We start from the raw sequence: 13,552 nt of genomic DNA on the forward strand, positions 1-13,552 counted from the left end.
GGCATTTTAGTCTAATGTTACTCTCCCAGGATCAGTAAACAGTCCTCCATAAAATGTGCTGCACACATCTGAATATTTGGGTTGAACTGTTCTGGAACGTTGTTGTAAATACAACTTAACCACTGAAAGCGGATATTGTCCTCTTTTGGAAGACCAAACAAAGTAGTTTCGCTTTCACAACGAAACACAGCGCCTTCACGACATGGCGGCGGCGGCAGCAATACTACAGCGAGAATAAAAGTTATGCTTTCTTTCTTTGCGTGAACATTTGGGTGGTGTTATGCAAATCTTCCCACATCGTGACGTAGACATGTGGGAGCGTGTTAGAACGAGCCATTTTAGGTAGGCGTGGTTGACTCTTAACTTTTATAAAGAATATCTCTTTGGATTTGAGACTTTAGTCTTTGCAACTTTACAGATCGTCTTTATGCACCAAGAGCTTGTAACACTCCAAAGAGAAAGGAAAAATTGAAATCACATCATATGACCCCTTTAACAAAAACAACATAAAATAAATTCATATAATATGCCATTATTGAACCTGATGTAATCAGTTTAGACAAGCTTAAACATATTTGCACTCAAATGCATGCACTTCACTCACAGCCACTTCACAGCTTTCGTCTCTGATCTAGATGATGGTCAGATGGCAGCATCAAACCCAACACACAATGTATGAAATTTGAATGCTGGTTCTCTTTAAACACCTAAAAATATGAAACACTAATGACAAATACCACACATTTTGACAATAATAAATAACCATAAAAAACAATGATAAAAACAAAGCATGTTTTCTCTCACTATATCCTTCTGACAGACTCCGAAGGTGAAGCTGGACATAGAAAGTTGCCAGACGTGCGTAAGGATGACATGTCTGCCCGCCGCGTGTCCTGCAAAGAGCCTCGCGCAGCTCTACCCTTTAATCAGTATCTGCCAAACAAGAGCAACCAGACCAACTACCTTCCTGCTCCCCTGAGGAAGAGGAGGAGCGACAGAGAGGAAGACAGGAGGAGTCCGAGCAACTCAACATCTCCTGTAGGAGGAGAAAGACCTCTCAGGTAATCAAAGCCGCTATGATAGACAGTAAGTGTTTGGTTTGTTTGATTTCTCAGGTTGTGGCTGGAAATCCCACTTCTGGCTGCAATATGGCTGAGACACATCATACATCTGAACAAAAATCAGTACACACAAGCATCATCTGTTTCATCTGTCTGAGTTTGTTTGATTCATCCTGTATTATCCACAAGTGTGTTGGTGAGCGCTGTGAAAATTCCCATTGCTCCCCACAGACAAGAATGCTTAGAAGTGTTAAAAGAGGGGGCTGTCGTGTCTCGAAGCCTTGCGTTCCAGAAAAATTCCACCTGGGTGAATGAGAAAAGGGCGGAGCTTGAGGAGGCGGAGCTTAAGAAAATGAGAAAGCTGGAAAAGGCGGGAATAAAAGTATTACCTTCCTCTGTGCGATATATCAGGTCAGCGGTTGAATGCATGTTTATGCAGTGACTAAAACTGCTAACTAGTTGTGTGTAGGGCCTAGTAGCTAAAGATAGGTGCTGGTAACCACAAAGCTTGATGAGTTGTCATCTAACCCCAGGTTGCTGTGTGGGAAATGTCCATTTATACTTTTGCTTTGAATTTGTGCTGCCGAGAATTGTTTCAGCTACATTATAGCATGGAGTTGACACAGTTGTGAATTAGCTTTAGCCTTTGTAGCTTAGCTAATGTTTTGAGTTGATGTCAGCTGTGTAGTGCGAAGTTATACTGACTTGTTTTGTCAGCTTGTGAATGCATTGGATGTGATTCTGAATAGTCTGAATCTGTGCTAATTTGTGATGACGAGAATATGTGTGTGACTTTTCATTGGGTTGAGCATATTATGTTAGTTATGCTAATTTGGCTCATTCTGAAAGACTGATGTCTGCATCAACTCCTGATACGGAAAGACTAACATCTCTACATTATAGAGTGCAACAGTCCCATTTATTTTCTCCACAGGGCAGTTTATTTTGAGTGATAACTTTTATCACTCAAATGTAAAACATAATGCACGATATTGGATTTTTTTCCACACACACAAAATCAGCATCTTTAAATCAGTAGTTTTAAATTTCTTGTTTTTAATTTCATTATGTCATTATGCCGTATGGAAAAAATGAATGGGAAAAAACTTCCGTAAACCAAGGCCGCTAAAAAGTAGAGGCACACTGTTGCACTCTGTTTTTCTAAAATATATTCAAATGTTGTCATGGTGAATTTTCTCCTCAGTCCAATTGTGAACTCTGTGGAGGCCAGTGAAGCTAAACCACCTTCACCTGACATCATTCTCCGTCGTGACAATGAGTTCATGCGCGTCGCTGCTCCACAACAGTGGGATTCGAATGAGGAAGATGATGACGAAGAGGCAGAACGGAAGGTTCCAGATGTCCAAAAGGATGATCTTGCTTCTCGCAGAGCACGAATGAATCAGTTTAAGCCCAGCGTGGCACATCACTTCCTGCCAGGCACTTGTAGCTGGAAGGACCAAGAAAAATGGGAGGGAATCAGACTGGCATCCCAGCATGCCGTGTTGGAGAGGATGGAGAAGATAGAACAGGAGAAAAGAAGGTGTGCTTATGACAGAGAGTGATGGGGTCTCATGCTCAGGGACTAGTTATATTGGCTTTACAAATCTAACACAATGTTTTTGGACAAATCTGGGTCAGGGTTTTTTCAAACTCATTATCTCAGAGACTTGCGGCCATAGTTTGCTAATGACGCTTTGGGAAAAACACCCCAGAACTGACCAGCAACTGCCCAAAACAACATACTGGCTAGTGGCTAAAAAAGCTTACAGCTCTTCAAAATACAAATCTCTCTTCAAAATACCAATGTTTTCAAAGTATACACAGCTGATATTACACAAAATTAAACTTCTCTCTTCAAACTGCCCAACGATTCAAAGAACATAAAAAATTTATAACCTTAAAACAAACCTTCAGTTCAACAAGTTTGTCTTCAATATCTTTACTTTTGTAGTATAGTGTTGTTCTATTTGCCTCTGTAGCTCTAGTATCTTTTCTGATTACAGAGTTTGTCCATACATTACATACCATAACATGTGGTATTATGCATTGTGCATAGAAATTAGGTGTATACCCTTATAATTGGTAATGGTCTCTAGGCAGTATTGGTATTGTTGCTGTGTTCTGTGGGATGATGGGTTAATCTTTTCTGTTTCTTATAATGCAACATTTCTACCACAGTCAGGCTGACTCCGCCTCCCCTGAGGTGCCAATCATAATTCGTAAGGACAATCCTTTCTTGAATCCTGAAAAAGACAGGGGAAAAGAGGGGAATGAGGAAGATGAGAGAGAGGAAGAGGGGAAGATAGTTGTTCCAAACCCACTCAAAGATGATCTAGCCAGGAGGCGGACTGGGAGAGGGCCACACCCTCCCAAAGATCCTCATCAGTCATTGGTCCAGACTTCCATCACTCAGTCAGACCTGGAGACATGGCAGAGGCTCAAGATGAATACAGATAGCAGGTGCCTCAAAACAAACACGCTCTCTAACACTTTTGCTCTTTTTTTATGCACATTTGACCACAGGGTCCAAAATTAACACAAATAATGTGACTTTGGTGAGTAAATAAAATGGAGTTACTGGTAAATTTATTAGGAACTGTAACATTATACATGGTTTAAATTTTACACGAAGACTGTATTACTGGAAGTGACTGAAAGTATGGAAGAAAAAACTACTAAAAATAAATTATTTGTAAAAATAAATGATTTATAAAAAAAATGCAAAATACAGTTTCAAGGTTGGAAAATTTTTTTCTAATATTCTTTAACTATTAATGCTTGAGTTGTATTTAAATGTCAATACTTTAAAGGGCTAGTTCACCCAAAAATGAAAATTATGTCATTAATTACTCACATGTCATTAATTAATGTCGTTCCAAAACCTGTAAGACCTTTGTTCATCTTCGGAACACAAATTAAGATATTTTTCATGAAATCCGAGAGCTTTCTGACCCTCCATAGAGAGCAATGTAACTGAAATATTCCCAGACTCAGAAACATAGCAAGGACATCGGTAAAATAGCCCATGTGACATCAGTGGTTCAATGGTAATTTTACGAAGCTACGAGAATACTTTTTGTGCACAAAGAAAACAAAAATAACGACTTTATTCAACAATTCTTCTCCTCCAAGTGACCATCTTCTGCCGTTATCGAGAGTATTTTACATCAGCAGCACCACACGCATACGTCGTGGTACTCTTGATAATGCCAGAAGACGGTCACTTGTAGGAGAAGAATTTTTACAGAAACAGTCAAGAAACAGTTACATTGCTCTCTATGGAGGGTCAGAAAGCTCTCGGATTTTATCAAAAATATCTTAATTTGTGTTCCGAAGATGAACGAAGGTCTTACGGGTTTGGAACGACATGAGGGTGAGTAATTAATCACAGAACTTTCATTTTGGGTGAAGTAACCTTTTAATATTTACATTTAAATAATTAAATATTTAAACCATATATTTAAATTCATTTGTTATTTGCATGTGTGGCAAAAAGCCATTCCTCCTGCTTAGCTCAGTTTATCCTTTATACTGATCTACAGTGAGTCTGACTCCACTCCTGCTGAAGTGTCAATCATAACTCGCAAGGACAACCCCTTCCTGACCCCTGAGAAAGACAGTGAGAGTGAGCAGGAGAAGGAGAAGGAGAAGGAGGAGGGAACAGACAGAGAGAAAGGGGCGAGGGTGGTGATGCCTAATGTAAAGACAGATGACCTGGCCAGAAGGCGGGGCCAAAGTGGGCCTGTCCCACAGAGGGACCCCCGGCAGTCATTGGCTCAAACAACCATCACTCAGTCAGACCTGGAGAAATGGCAAAGGCTCAAGATGAATACAGAGAGCAGGTGCCTGACATATGACCTTTACCTTTGACCCCTGACATAGCATGACACATCAACAAGCTTCAAGACATTTTAGAAGTTTTACACTGCTGAAACTTTGAGCTTATTACACAAATTGTATGTTTTCTGTGTTTTATTCACACATAAAGCAGATGACACAGCTCCAGTTTCTAGAAGAATATAAGCTTATTATTTTTTTTTTTCAGTTTGTGTCTAACACTGTGTCCTAACCAGATATGGTACAATAAAGCAACATACAATAGAATCTTTTCCATGTAAATTCTATACAATTTTCCCACTGAGTGGTCCCACTGTACCACTCTTAGCTTGCTCAATAGTTGTAAGAGAAAAATGCTATTCAAAATACATTACTGTTCAAAAGTTTGGGGTCAGAAAGTTTTTTAAAAATTATAATCAAATGAGAAATTATTTGTTCTTTTTAACTTTGTCTTCATCAAAAAAATCCCATATTCCACAAAACTATTAAAAAACTATCAGAACTCTTTTTAACATTGATAAGAAATGTTCCTTGTGTACAAAATCATTATTAGAATGATTTCTGAAGCATCACGTGATACTGAAGACTGGAGTAATGGCTGCTGAAAATTCAGCTTTGCCATCAGAGGAATAAATTTCATTTTAAAATATTAAAATGTTAAACAGTTATTTAAAATTGTGCTAAAATATTTCACAGTACCACTGTTTTACAGTTTTTTGATCAAATAAATGCAGCCTTGGTGAGGATAAGATGCTTACACATGAAAAATCGTACAGATCCCAAACTTTTAAATGGTAATGTAAGTTCAAATTATATTGGGATAATTGGTATAAAAAAGATAACGTGTTAACTGTTACATACTATGAACTATTATAACAGTAAATATTTTTATAATTTATTGTGCCTTTAAGACAATGTCAAATAAAAGCCAGTAGTGCTATCTTACAGTGTATAGAACACTTTTATATAATTTATATTATATAATTTTTTTATAATATAGCAAACTTATAATAGGGTCAAAGACGAGACATCTCCATTTTGGTGTCTGCATCAAATTAAATTTACAAAAGTCATTTTAAAAACTTAAAAAACATGTTAAATGCAAGTAAAGTGTCTACTTTCATATTTCAAATAACTTTTGTGAAAATAAAATGTCAGAATATTGGGGGAAAATGTTCCAAGGTGTGAAATTGTCATTCAGCATAATGGTCCAGGCTTTGATTTTACCATTACATTTTTAAATAAACATATAAAATACCAAGTCAAAGAATATATTTGTCTTTTAATTTGTCATCAAATGATTCTTGTTTAAAATATGTTTAAGATTTATTGGTATATAAATATTGTTACACTTAATGACATTTTAGTGGGTGTCTTCTGTAAATCAAGGTAAATAATGTATGATACTCATTATTTTTTGCTCAGAAAAACAAAATTAAACCGTATATATTCTGATATATGTGGGAAAAAAACAAAATGTATAACTGTATTACAATTTTATTTTTTGATGCTTGAAACCCCCTTTTCGTCTTTGACCCAACAGCTATATTTCACACGCAGTATAAATAAGTCTGCATTTGAATTATATGGCTGCTTTTATATTTTAAGAAGGGTGTATGTTCTAATGTTTTGATTGGCTGTGATTGTGGTCCATCACACTGTATTTTTGCTGACAGTGTAGACAGACAAATTACTTGTTGCTGATAAAGTATTACGCCTGGTTAAGACACTGTGTGAGCCTAACATATATTTAAATCAGTCAAGGCTTACAGCCAAGAAGCTTGGTCTGTCATTGGCTTGAGTGCTACGTAATAGGGCTCTGTCTTGTTACACTCTTGTGGAGATGTTTGTTAAAGTGGGCCTTTGTGAGACTCTAAATTCTGTTAGCAGAGGGAAGCCCCTTTCTAGCAAACAGACGTCACCAAGGCAACTATTGAAACCAAGAGATGCTCACAGAGAATGAGGGAGGGGAGCATGTGAGTGTTAGACGACATACTAAACTGCTGTAGAAGAGCCAAGGCTGTGTGTCATTCCTTCAGTAATTTCCCTTTTGTATGTTTCAAAAGGCCATGCTTGCATCAGCGTCAGTGGGTTTATTTGGATATCACACAAATTCCCGTCCAGACAATCCATTGATTTGACTGTCAGACTGACGTGGACTTTCTGCATTAGTATATTTTAGTTTTCACTATTTCTTTCCCTCGCTCCTCTAATTCTTCTCTCTTTCTCTTCTTTACTCACGTGTCATGTATGTGTGTGCGTGCGAACAGCGATGACCCTATTGTCCCTCTGTGTCAGACGTGTCTTGAGAAAGGCTGCCTCTCTGTTTCCTCCAAGATGAAGGTTGCCAAGAACGACCTGGCCAGTTGCCAAGAACGTTCCTCCGGTGAACGGCGGCGTTTTGTGACATTTGGGGGTGTGACAGAGATGGAGAATACGTCCTGGAAAGAGGAGGAGGAGGAAGGGGGAGAGGGACAGGGGGACGAGGCAGAGAAGCTTCGATATCTCCTCTCGATGGCACCTGTTGCGGTGCCCACCATAGGGCTGGGCTTCATACTGACAAAGAGAGCGGTGGGCAGGTAGGGAGAGAAAGAAAGACAGAAAGAGAAGAATTGCTGCATAAATACATGCACATTCAGGCACAACTGACCAAAACGCGCACATATTTTTCTCTGAGGGTCATTGATAATATTAGTCAAGAGGCTGTTTTACACCTAAAACATAATATAGTATATAGTATAGTACTACAGTACAGTAAAATATATAGTATAGTATAGTATAGTATAGTATAGTATAGTATAATACAGTGGTTCCCAACCCTGGTCCTGGAGGCACCCCAACACTGCACGTTTTGCATGTCTCCTTTCTCTGACATGCAAAATGTGCAGTGTTGGGGTGCCTCCAGTACCAGGGTTGGGAACCACTGGTATAATATATATTACTACATATAATATAGTAATATATGTATATATAAGTAATGCTTAATATATATTGCAGCTGAAACGGTCATAATATAGTTTCTGATGACTATTTTCTACCGTCTTTCCAACCAGTTAGAATTAACTGTCCCTTTAAGTCTTCTGTGTAAATGTTGCATGGAAAATGAGGATCAAATATATAATAATATAGAAATATAAAAAATAAAATATATAGAATTATATTTTTATATTATGAAAAGGTAAAATATATCTATGTGTGTATATATTCACATTTATATTTATATTTATAAATATATAAAATAAAAAGGTAAGATAAAGTTTAAAATAAAAGAGAAATAACTTCTAAGATATACATTTGCTTATTGTTTAGTGTGTTCCAAATAGATTGATATAATTTTTCGGCTTAGTTGTGTTCATGCCATGTTGGAATTACCGAAATTATGAGATTCCAACTTGAAAAAAGCGTTCATGTCCTCTTAGACCTCATAATTACAACTTGTAAACTTTCAACTTTTTGAGAGCTCTGACTTGTACCACCTGACTGCCACAACGTCATACGAAAACACTCAAAATAGCAACGGCTTCAGCTGTAAAATGTAGTTAAGCTCTTAATATTCAGTTAGTCTACAATAGTCCAAAATAGCAGTTCCTATGATTGATTATTTGTTAATGTCATGATACAAGAAAAAACTAAAAATTAATGAAAGACAAAGTTTGATGTTGCTATCACAGAGTTGAATAAATAGCTAATGTGCTGCCAAACTATAAGTGTATTAATGATGTATTTGCATAATGACTTCTTCTATTGCAGTTTTGTATATTGATTACACACAATCATTTTGCCGTTTATAGACATTGAGAAGCAATTCTATGTCCGAGGACGTGAACAGCTCCGAATAACATCAAAGATTGTCATCTAGTAATTACAGTAGTTGTGAAATGGCACAGCAATGAACACACCATTAGTTTCTATTTTATTTCATTGTTTACTTCACAATATGGCCCCTTTAGACACCATTGTGTTCTTAGAATCAAGCAGTAATATTTGGTCCTGTGATGTGAAGTATACCGACACACTACTGCTTGTTGAGAACCGCCTGCTTTCATAAACCAAGTTTTGTTTATCAAATGATCTGAACATACATGCAGAACATACATGCAGAGACTCACCCTCATGTGTGTTGGAGTTTGTGTGTAGTGATTTTAGCAGTGATGCTGCATTTACAGGGCATGTTGATTTCATCTCACTGGGGTTTATGAAGGAGAATTCATGCCATTAGAGAGAATGTTTGCATGATGCAAGCGACTGTAGCAGCACTGAATGAATGATGCTGGAAACTGTTATTATTTTGGCTAGGAGGGCTTATAATTGAGGCTGTTAGCATGATGCTAACAACTATAGCACCCCTGATTGATGCTAAAACTTCGCTTTTTTGGCCTGTTTAGGATTATCTGTGAATGGCTTAGAGTAAGGCGGTTATCATGATGCTAATAACATAGCACTCATGAATGATACTTGAATCTGCTCTTGTTTGGGCTACTTAGGAGGAAAATTAGCTGTGAATGGCTTGCAGTGAGGCTGTTAGCATGATGCTATCAACTGTAGCACCCACAAATTGTGTGAAAAATGAACTTTTTGGCCTGTTTAGGAGAGAAACTAGCTGTGAATGCCACAGTGGTGGTGTGGACTGAAATTTCAGAGTCTGTGAAGAAACAGGAAAAAAGATGAAATATGTGTTTGTGCTTGTGTAAGAGAGTAATAAAGTGTGTTTCTGTAGTTTTGAGAAACTGCAATGCAGTTGCTTTGGTTCCCACTGGACTGCATCTTGCATTGCCTGTATCTGCATTCTCTGTCCTCCCCCCTCATTTTTTTATTTTCTGTCTCTGACTCATTGTTTCTCTCTTTCCTTCCACGTCTCACACATTATGAACTAACTTACTCAGTGGAGATGCAAAGCCTGAGCCTCCTCCCATCATGCCCCCTGAACCTCCGAACCCTGTTATGTTTGACCTTAAAAGGCCTTTGACCTCCACCGAGCGCAAAGTGCTGGAGGAGGAACTGGCTGAGAAAGCAAAGGATGAGAGGGAGGATGATGAAGAGGATGAAGAAGAAGAGAGGCAACCAGATATAGAAAAGGATGACATGCTAGCTCGTAGAACAGGAGCATTTCAGAAGCCAGCAAGCGGGACTTCATATAACAGATTCCTCCCGCAGTCAGGTTCCAAGAGAGAGGGAGCTACAGCAGCTTCCTTAGCCCAGAAAGGAACGAGTGGAGAAAGAGATCTCCAATACCTTGAAAGAAGCATAAAGACAAAGAGAACCAAGATTGGACAGAGGTGGGACAAGCAAGACTGGCAGTCTCAAACTTCTCTTTGTTGATAATGCATGAGTCTAACATGCTTTGTGCCGTGGTGGAAAATACTCTTTCCTTTTGAGCACAATATTTATATTTTAGTAGTGTTGTCTAAGGAAAGCATGACTTTTAGCTTTTCTCATACTTGGTTAGGGAGTTACTGCACCATTTGTGCAAAATATATAATGATACCTCGCTGATGAGTGTTGGTTGAATGTTTAATATTTGTTTAAAAATTCTGACAATATGATAAGCCTGATTATTTCCAGTAAATGGCTGATATAAAAAAACTGTACTGTTCTGTCTAAATAAATAAAAAACTAAAATCAGTTATTTTAAATTCTGTAAATGAATTTAGACATAATAACATTATGATGTATAATATGGAAAATTGATATTTTGAGATTGGCTCAAGATTAAACTTGATGTTAAATTGTTCATGTTTTTAATGAATAACTGTAAATGTTACATGACAGCAAAGGTAATCAAAATATAAATATAGAAATAATTATTTAAATATCTAAATTATTTATGGGTTGTAGATATAAATAATTAGCAAATTAAATATCCAATATTGACCAATACTGATCAATAATAAAACTCCAATGTTGCCTGATTACTGATATAGCACTGACTGATACTGTAATGTGCATCACTAGTTTTTTGCCTGGCAGACAATAAATTGGGGGGAAAACATAGATTTACACTGAAAGAGACACAGAGTCTATCTAGATATCTATAAATCTAAATGCTTTGGCCAGGATACAACCTTCCAGAATTCCTTAGAAGCCAATTTGCAATAGCAACCACCCAGAACACCTCAGCAATGAGTTAAAAATCACACAGAACATCTCACAGAAGTTTGTTTTTTTGTTCTTAGGGAAATGTAGGTGTGCATTTGTTTTTAACCTGCTTGCATTAAGTTTTGCCTTGGAGAATATTGCGTTATATCAAACTGAGTTTCATTTTCCAAGTTAGTTATCAGCATATGCTGTTTTGACAGAAATGAACCAGTCAGCCAAGTAACAAAGACACCTGTTCCAGTTGCTGTAGTCACAGAAAAGAGCCCCGACATTGTACGTTCTTCTGCAACTAACGCCAATCGCTCTGGCAGTTACGATGAATGTGGGGATGACGATCAACTGCCAGATTTTGAGAAGGATGACATGATTGCACGAAGGACCGGATCTTACCAAAAGCCAAGTGCAGGACAGGCTTTTAATGCTTTTCTGCCCAAACCTGTTGCTGTCAAACATAAAATCACTCCTGTCACTGGATCGCAGTCATACCTCAAGCCAAGAGAGCAAGAGACAGCCCCGTCTCTGGACAGGTTAGGACCCTTTAGGACTGAAGCGTTTGCCTGTGAATGCTCTGAATGCTTCTTTTGTGGTGTCCGTGCAAAAGGAGATTGTTTAAATTGCTATTAAATAAATTTTTTTTAGATGTGGATTTGAGCTTGTTTAGTTCTTGTGTAGTTGATTTTCCGAGTACAGAGAAGAGATGAATGTCTTGTGCATCAGTGATTTTTGGTGGCTATTGTCGGTTTACTAATATATGTGACTGGCTTGGAGTTTCTTCACAAAACTGAATTATTCTCTTTGTTTCTAATCTTTTTATATATATATATATATATATATATATATATATATATGTATGTATATATTCTGATATATCTGATATACGTGTATATAATTCCGTTGTCAAAACAAGTACCTAGTTGACAACCCTTTCATTTTTCTTCACTCTGTTCTTTGCACATGTCTTCTCTGTTCTCTCCGGCGATGTGTGTTTCGTAGCCAGAGAACAAAGCTTCAGCCTCCCTTTCACAGCACTGCTTTGCTTTAGTAACCATGGCAAATTTCTCAGCTTCACCCTTAGCTCTGTGGCCCAGCCCCCAAGAAATGCTGAGGACACGCCTAGGAAGTGCCCTCAGATGATGGACAGGCAAGAGGCGGACTCTGTGGGTGTGGTGGGACATGAAAGTCTTATTAAAGATGAGACTATTACCAAAAGCCCCTCCCCCAAACCTCACCAACCCTCACGTCGCCCCCTTTGGCAGGAAGATGATGATCTCCCCCCAATGTGAGAAAGCACTTTCAGGACCAATTTATTACTTTTGAAAACAGCTCTGATTGAAATGTAGTTTTGTATTTCTGCATGGAAAGAGATTGTGTCCCATGCCTGTGTCTCTGCATTTGATCACTGTTCCACTTTACTTTGTTCATTGGTGCAATGGTTATCCTTAAAGGTGCTGTAAGGGATTTTATTAGTGAAAAGCAAAGTTTTTTATTTTTAAGAGTTTAGATTTGCTTATACGTGTCATTTGAGGGTGGAATTTTGGAAAGAGCAGGTGGTTTAATGCAGTGACTGACCTGGGGGGAGTTAGTGAAATGGCTAACATCACTTACAGCACCTTTAAAGTCAATATGCTGTTGAGAACTCATTTTACTGACATGTTTTGTAAAATCAGATTAGGAAAATACATTAAGACACACACACAAACATATATACACTGCTCAAAAAAATTAAAGGAACACTTTGAAAACAAATCAGATCTCAATGGGGAAAAATATCATGCTGGATATCTATACTGATATGGACTGGGTAATGTGTTAGGAACGAAAGGATGCCACATCGTTTGATGGAAATGAAAATTATCAACCTACAGAGGGCTGATTTCAAAGACACCCCGAAAATCAAAGTGAAAAAATGATGCAGCAGGCTTGTCCATTTTGTTGAAACTTTATTGTAGCAACTCAAAATGGTACTCAGTAGTTTGTATGGCCCCCACGTGCTTGTATGCATGCCTGACAACGTCGGGGCATGCTCCTAATGAGACAACGGATGGTGGATCAGGGCACCACTGAGCTCCTGGACAGTCTGAGGTGCAACCTGGCGGCGTCGGATGGACCGAAACATAATGTCCCAGAGGCGTTCTATTAGATTTCGGTCAGGCGAGCGTGGGGGCCATTCAATGGCATCACACCAAACCGGTCATGCTGAACGATGTTACTGGCAGCATAACGTTCTCCACGGCTTCTCCAGACCCTTTCACGTATGTCACATGTGCTCAGGGTGAACCTGCTCTCATCTGTGAAAAGCACAGGGCACCAGTGGTGGACCTGCCAATTCTGGAGTTCAATGACAAATGCCAATCGAGCTCCACGGTGCCGGGCAGTGAGCACAGGGCCCACTAGAGGACGTCGGACCCTCAGGCCACCCTCATGAAGTCTGTTTCTGATTGTTTGGTCAGAGACATTCACACTATTGGCCTGCTGGAGGTCATTTTGTCGGGCTCTGACAGTGCTCATCCTGTTCCTCCTTGCACACAAAGGAGCAGATACCGGTCCTGCTGATG

General features: G+C 38.5%; 1 protein-coding gene across 2 annotated transcripts in view; it reads left to right on the forward strand.

The window, feature by feature from the left end:
• The window catches only part of LOC107754143 (LIM and calponin homology domains-containing protein 1-like), a 56,997-nt gene that overhangs the window by 20,768 nt on the left and 22,677 nt on the right, over positions 1 to 13,552 (forward strand). Inside the window, exons 8-16 of one of the 2 annotated variants that reach the window (XM_016570473.1) lie at positions 821 to 1,061; positions 1,293 to 1,472; positions 2,266 to 2,604; positions 3,243 to 3,524; positions 4,607 to 4,906; positions 7,172 to 7,480; positions 9,785 to 10,177; positions 11,198 to 11,524; positions 12,061 to 12,276. In XM_016570473.1, coding sequence (XP_016425959.1) covers positions 821 to 1,061; positions 1,293 to 1,472; positions 2,266 to 2,604; positions 3,243 to 3,524; positions 4,607 to 4,906; positions 7,172 to 7,480; positions 9,785 to 10,177; positions 11,198 to 11,524; positions 12,061 to 12,276 — 2,587 coding nt within the window. The remainder of the gene's footprint in view (positions 1 to 820; positions 1,062 to 1,292; positions 1,473 to 2,265; positions 2,605 to 3,242; positions 3,525 to 4,606; positions 4,907 to 7,171; positions 7,481 to 9,784; positions 10,178 to 11,197; positions 11,525 to 12,060; positions 12,277 to 13,552) is intronic. The other variant, XM_016570474.1, reaches the window with a different exon arrangement.

This window comes from Sinocyclocheilus rhinocerous, unplaced genomic scaffold (assembly GCF_001515625.1).
Source record: "Sinocyclocheilus rhinocerous isolate Xijiao unplaced genomic scaffold, SAMN03320098_v1.1 scaffold681, whole genome shotgun sequence".
In the NCBI taxonomy this organism is placed as follows: domain Eukaryota; kingdom Metazoa; phylum Chordata; class Actinopteri; order Cypriniformes; family Cyprinidae; genus Sinocyclocheilus; species Sinocyclocheilus rhinocerous.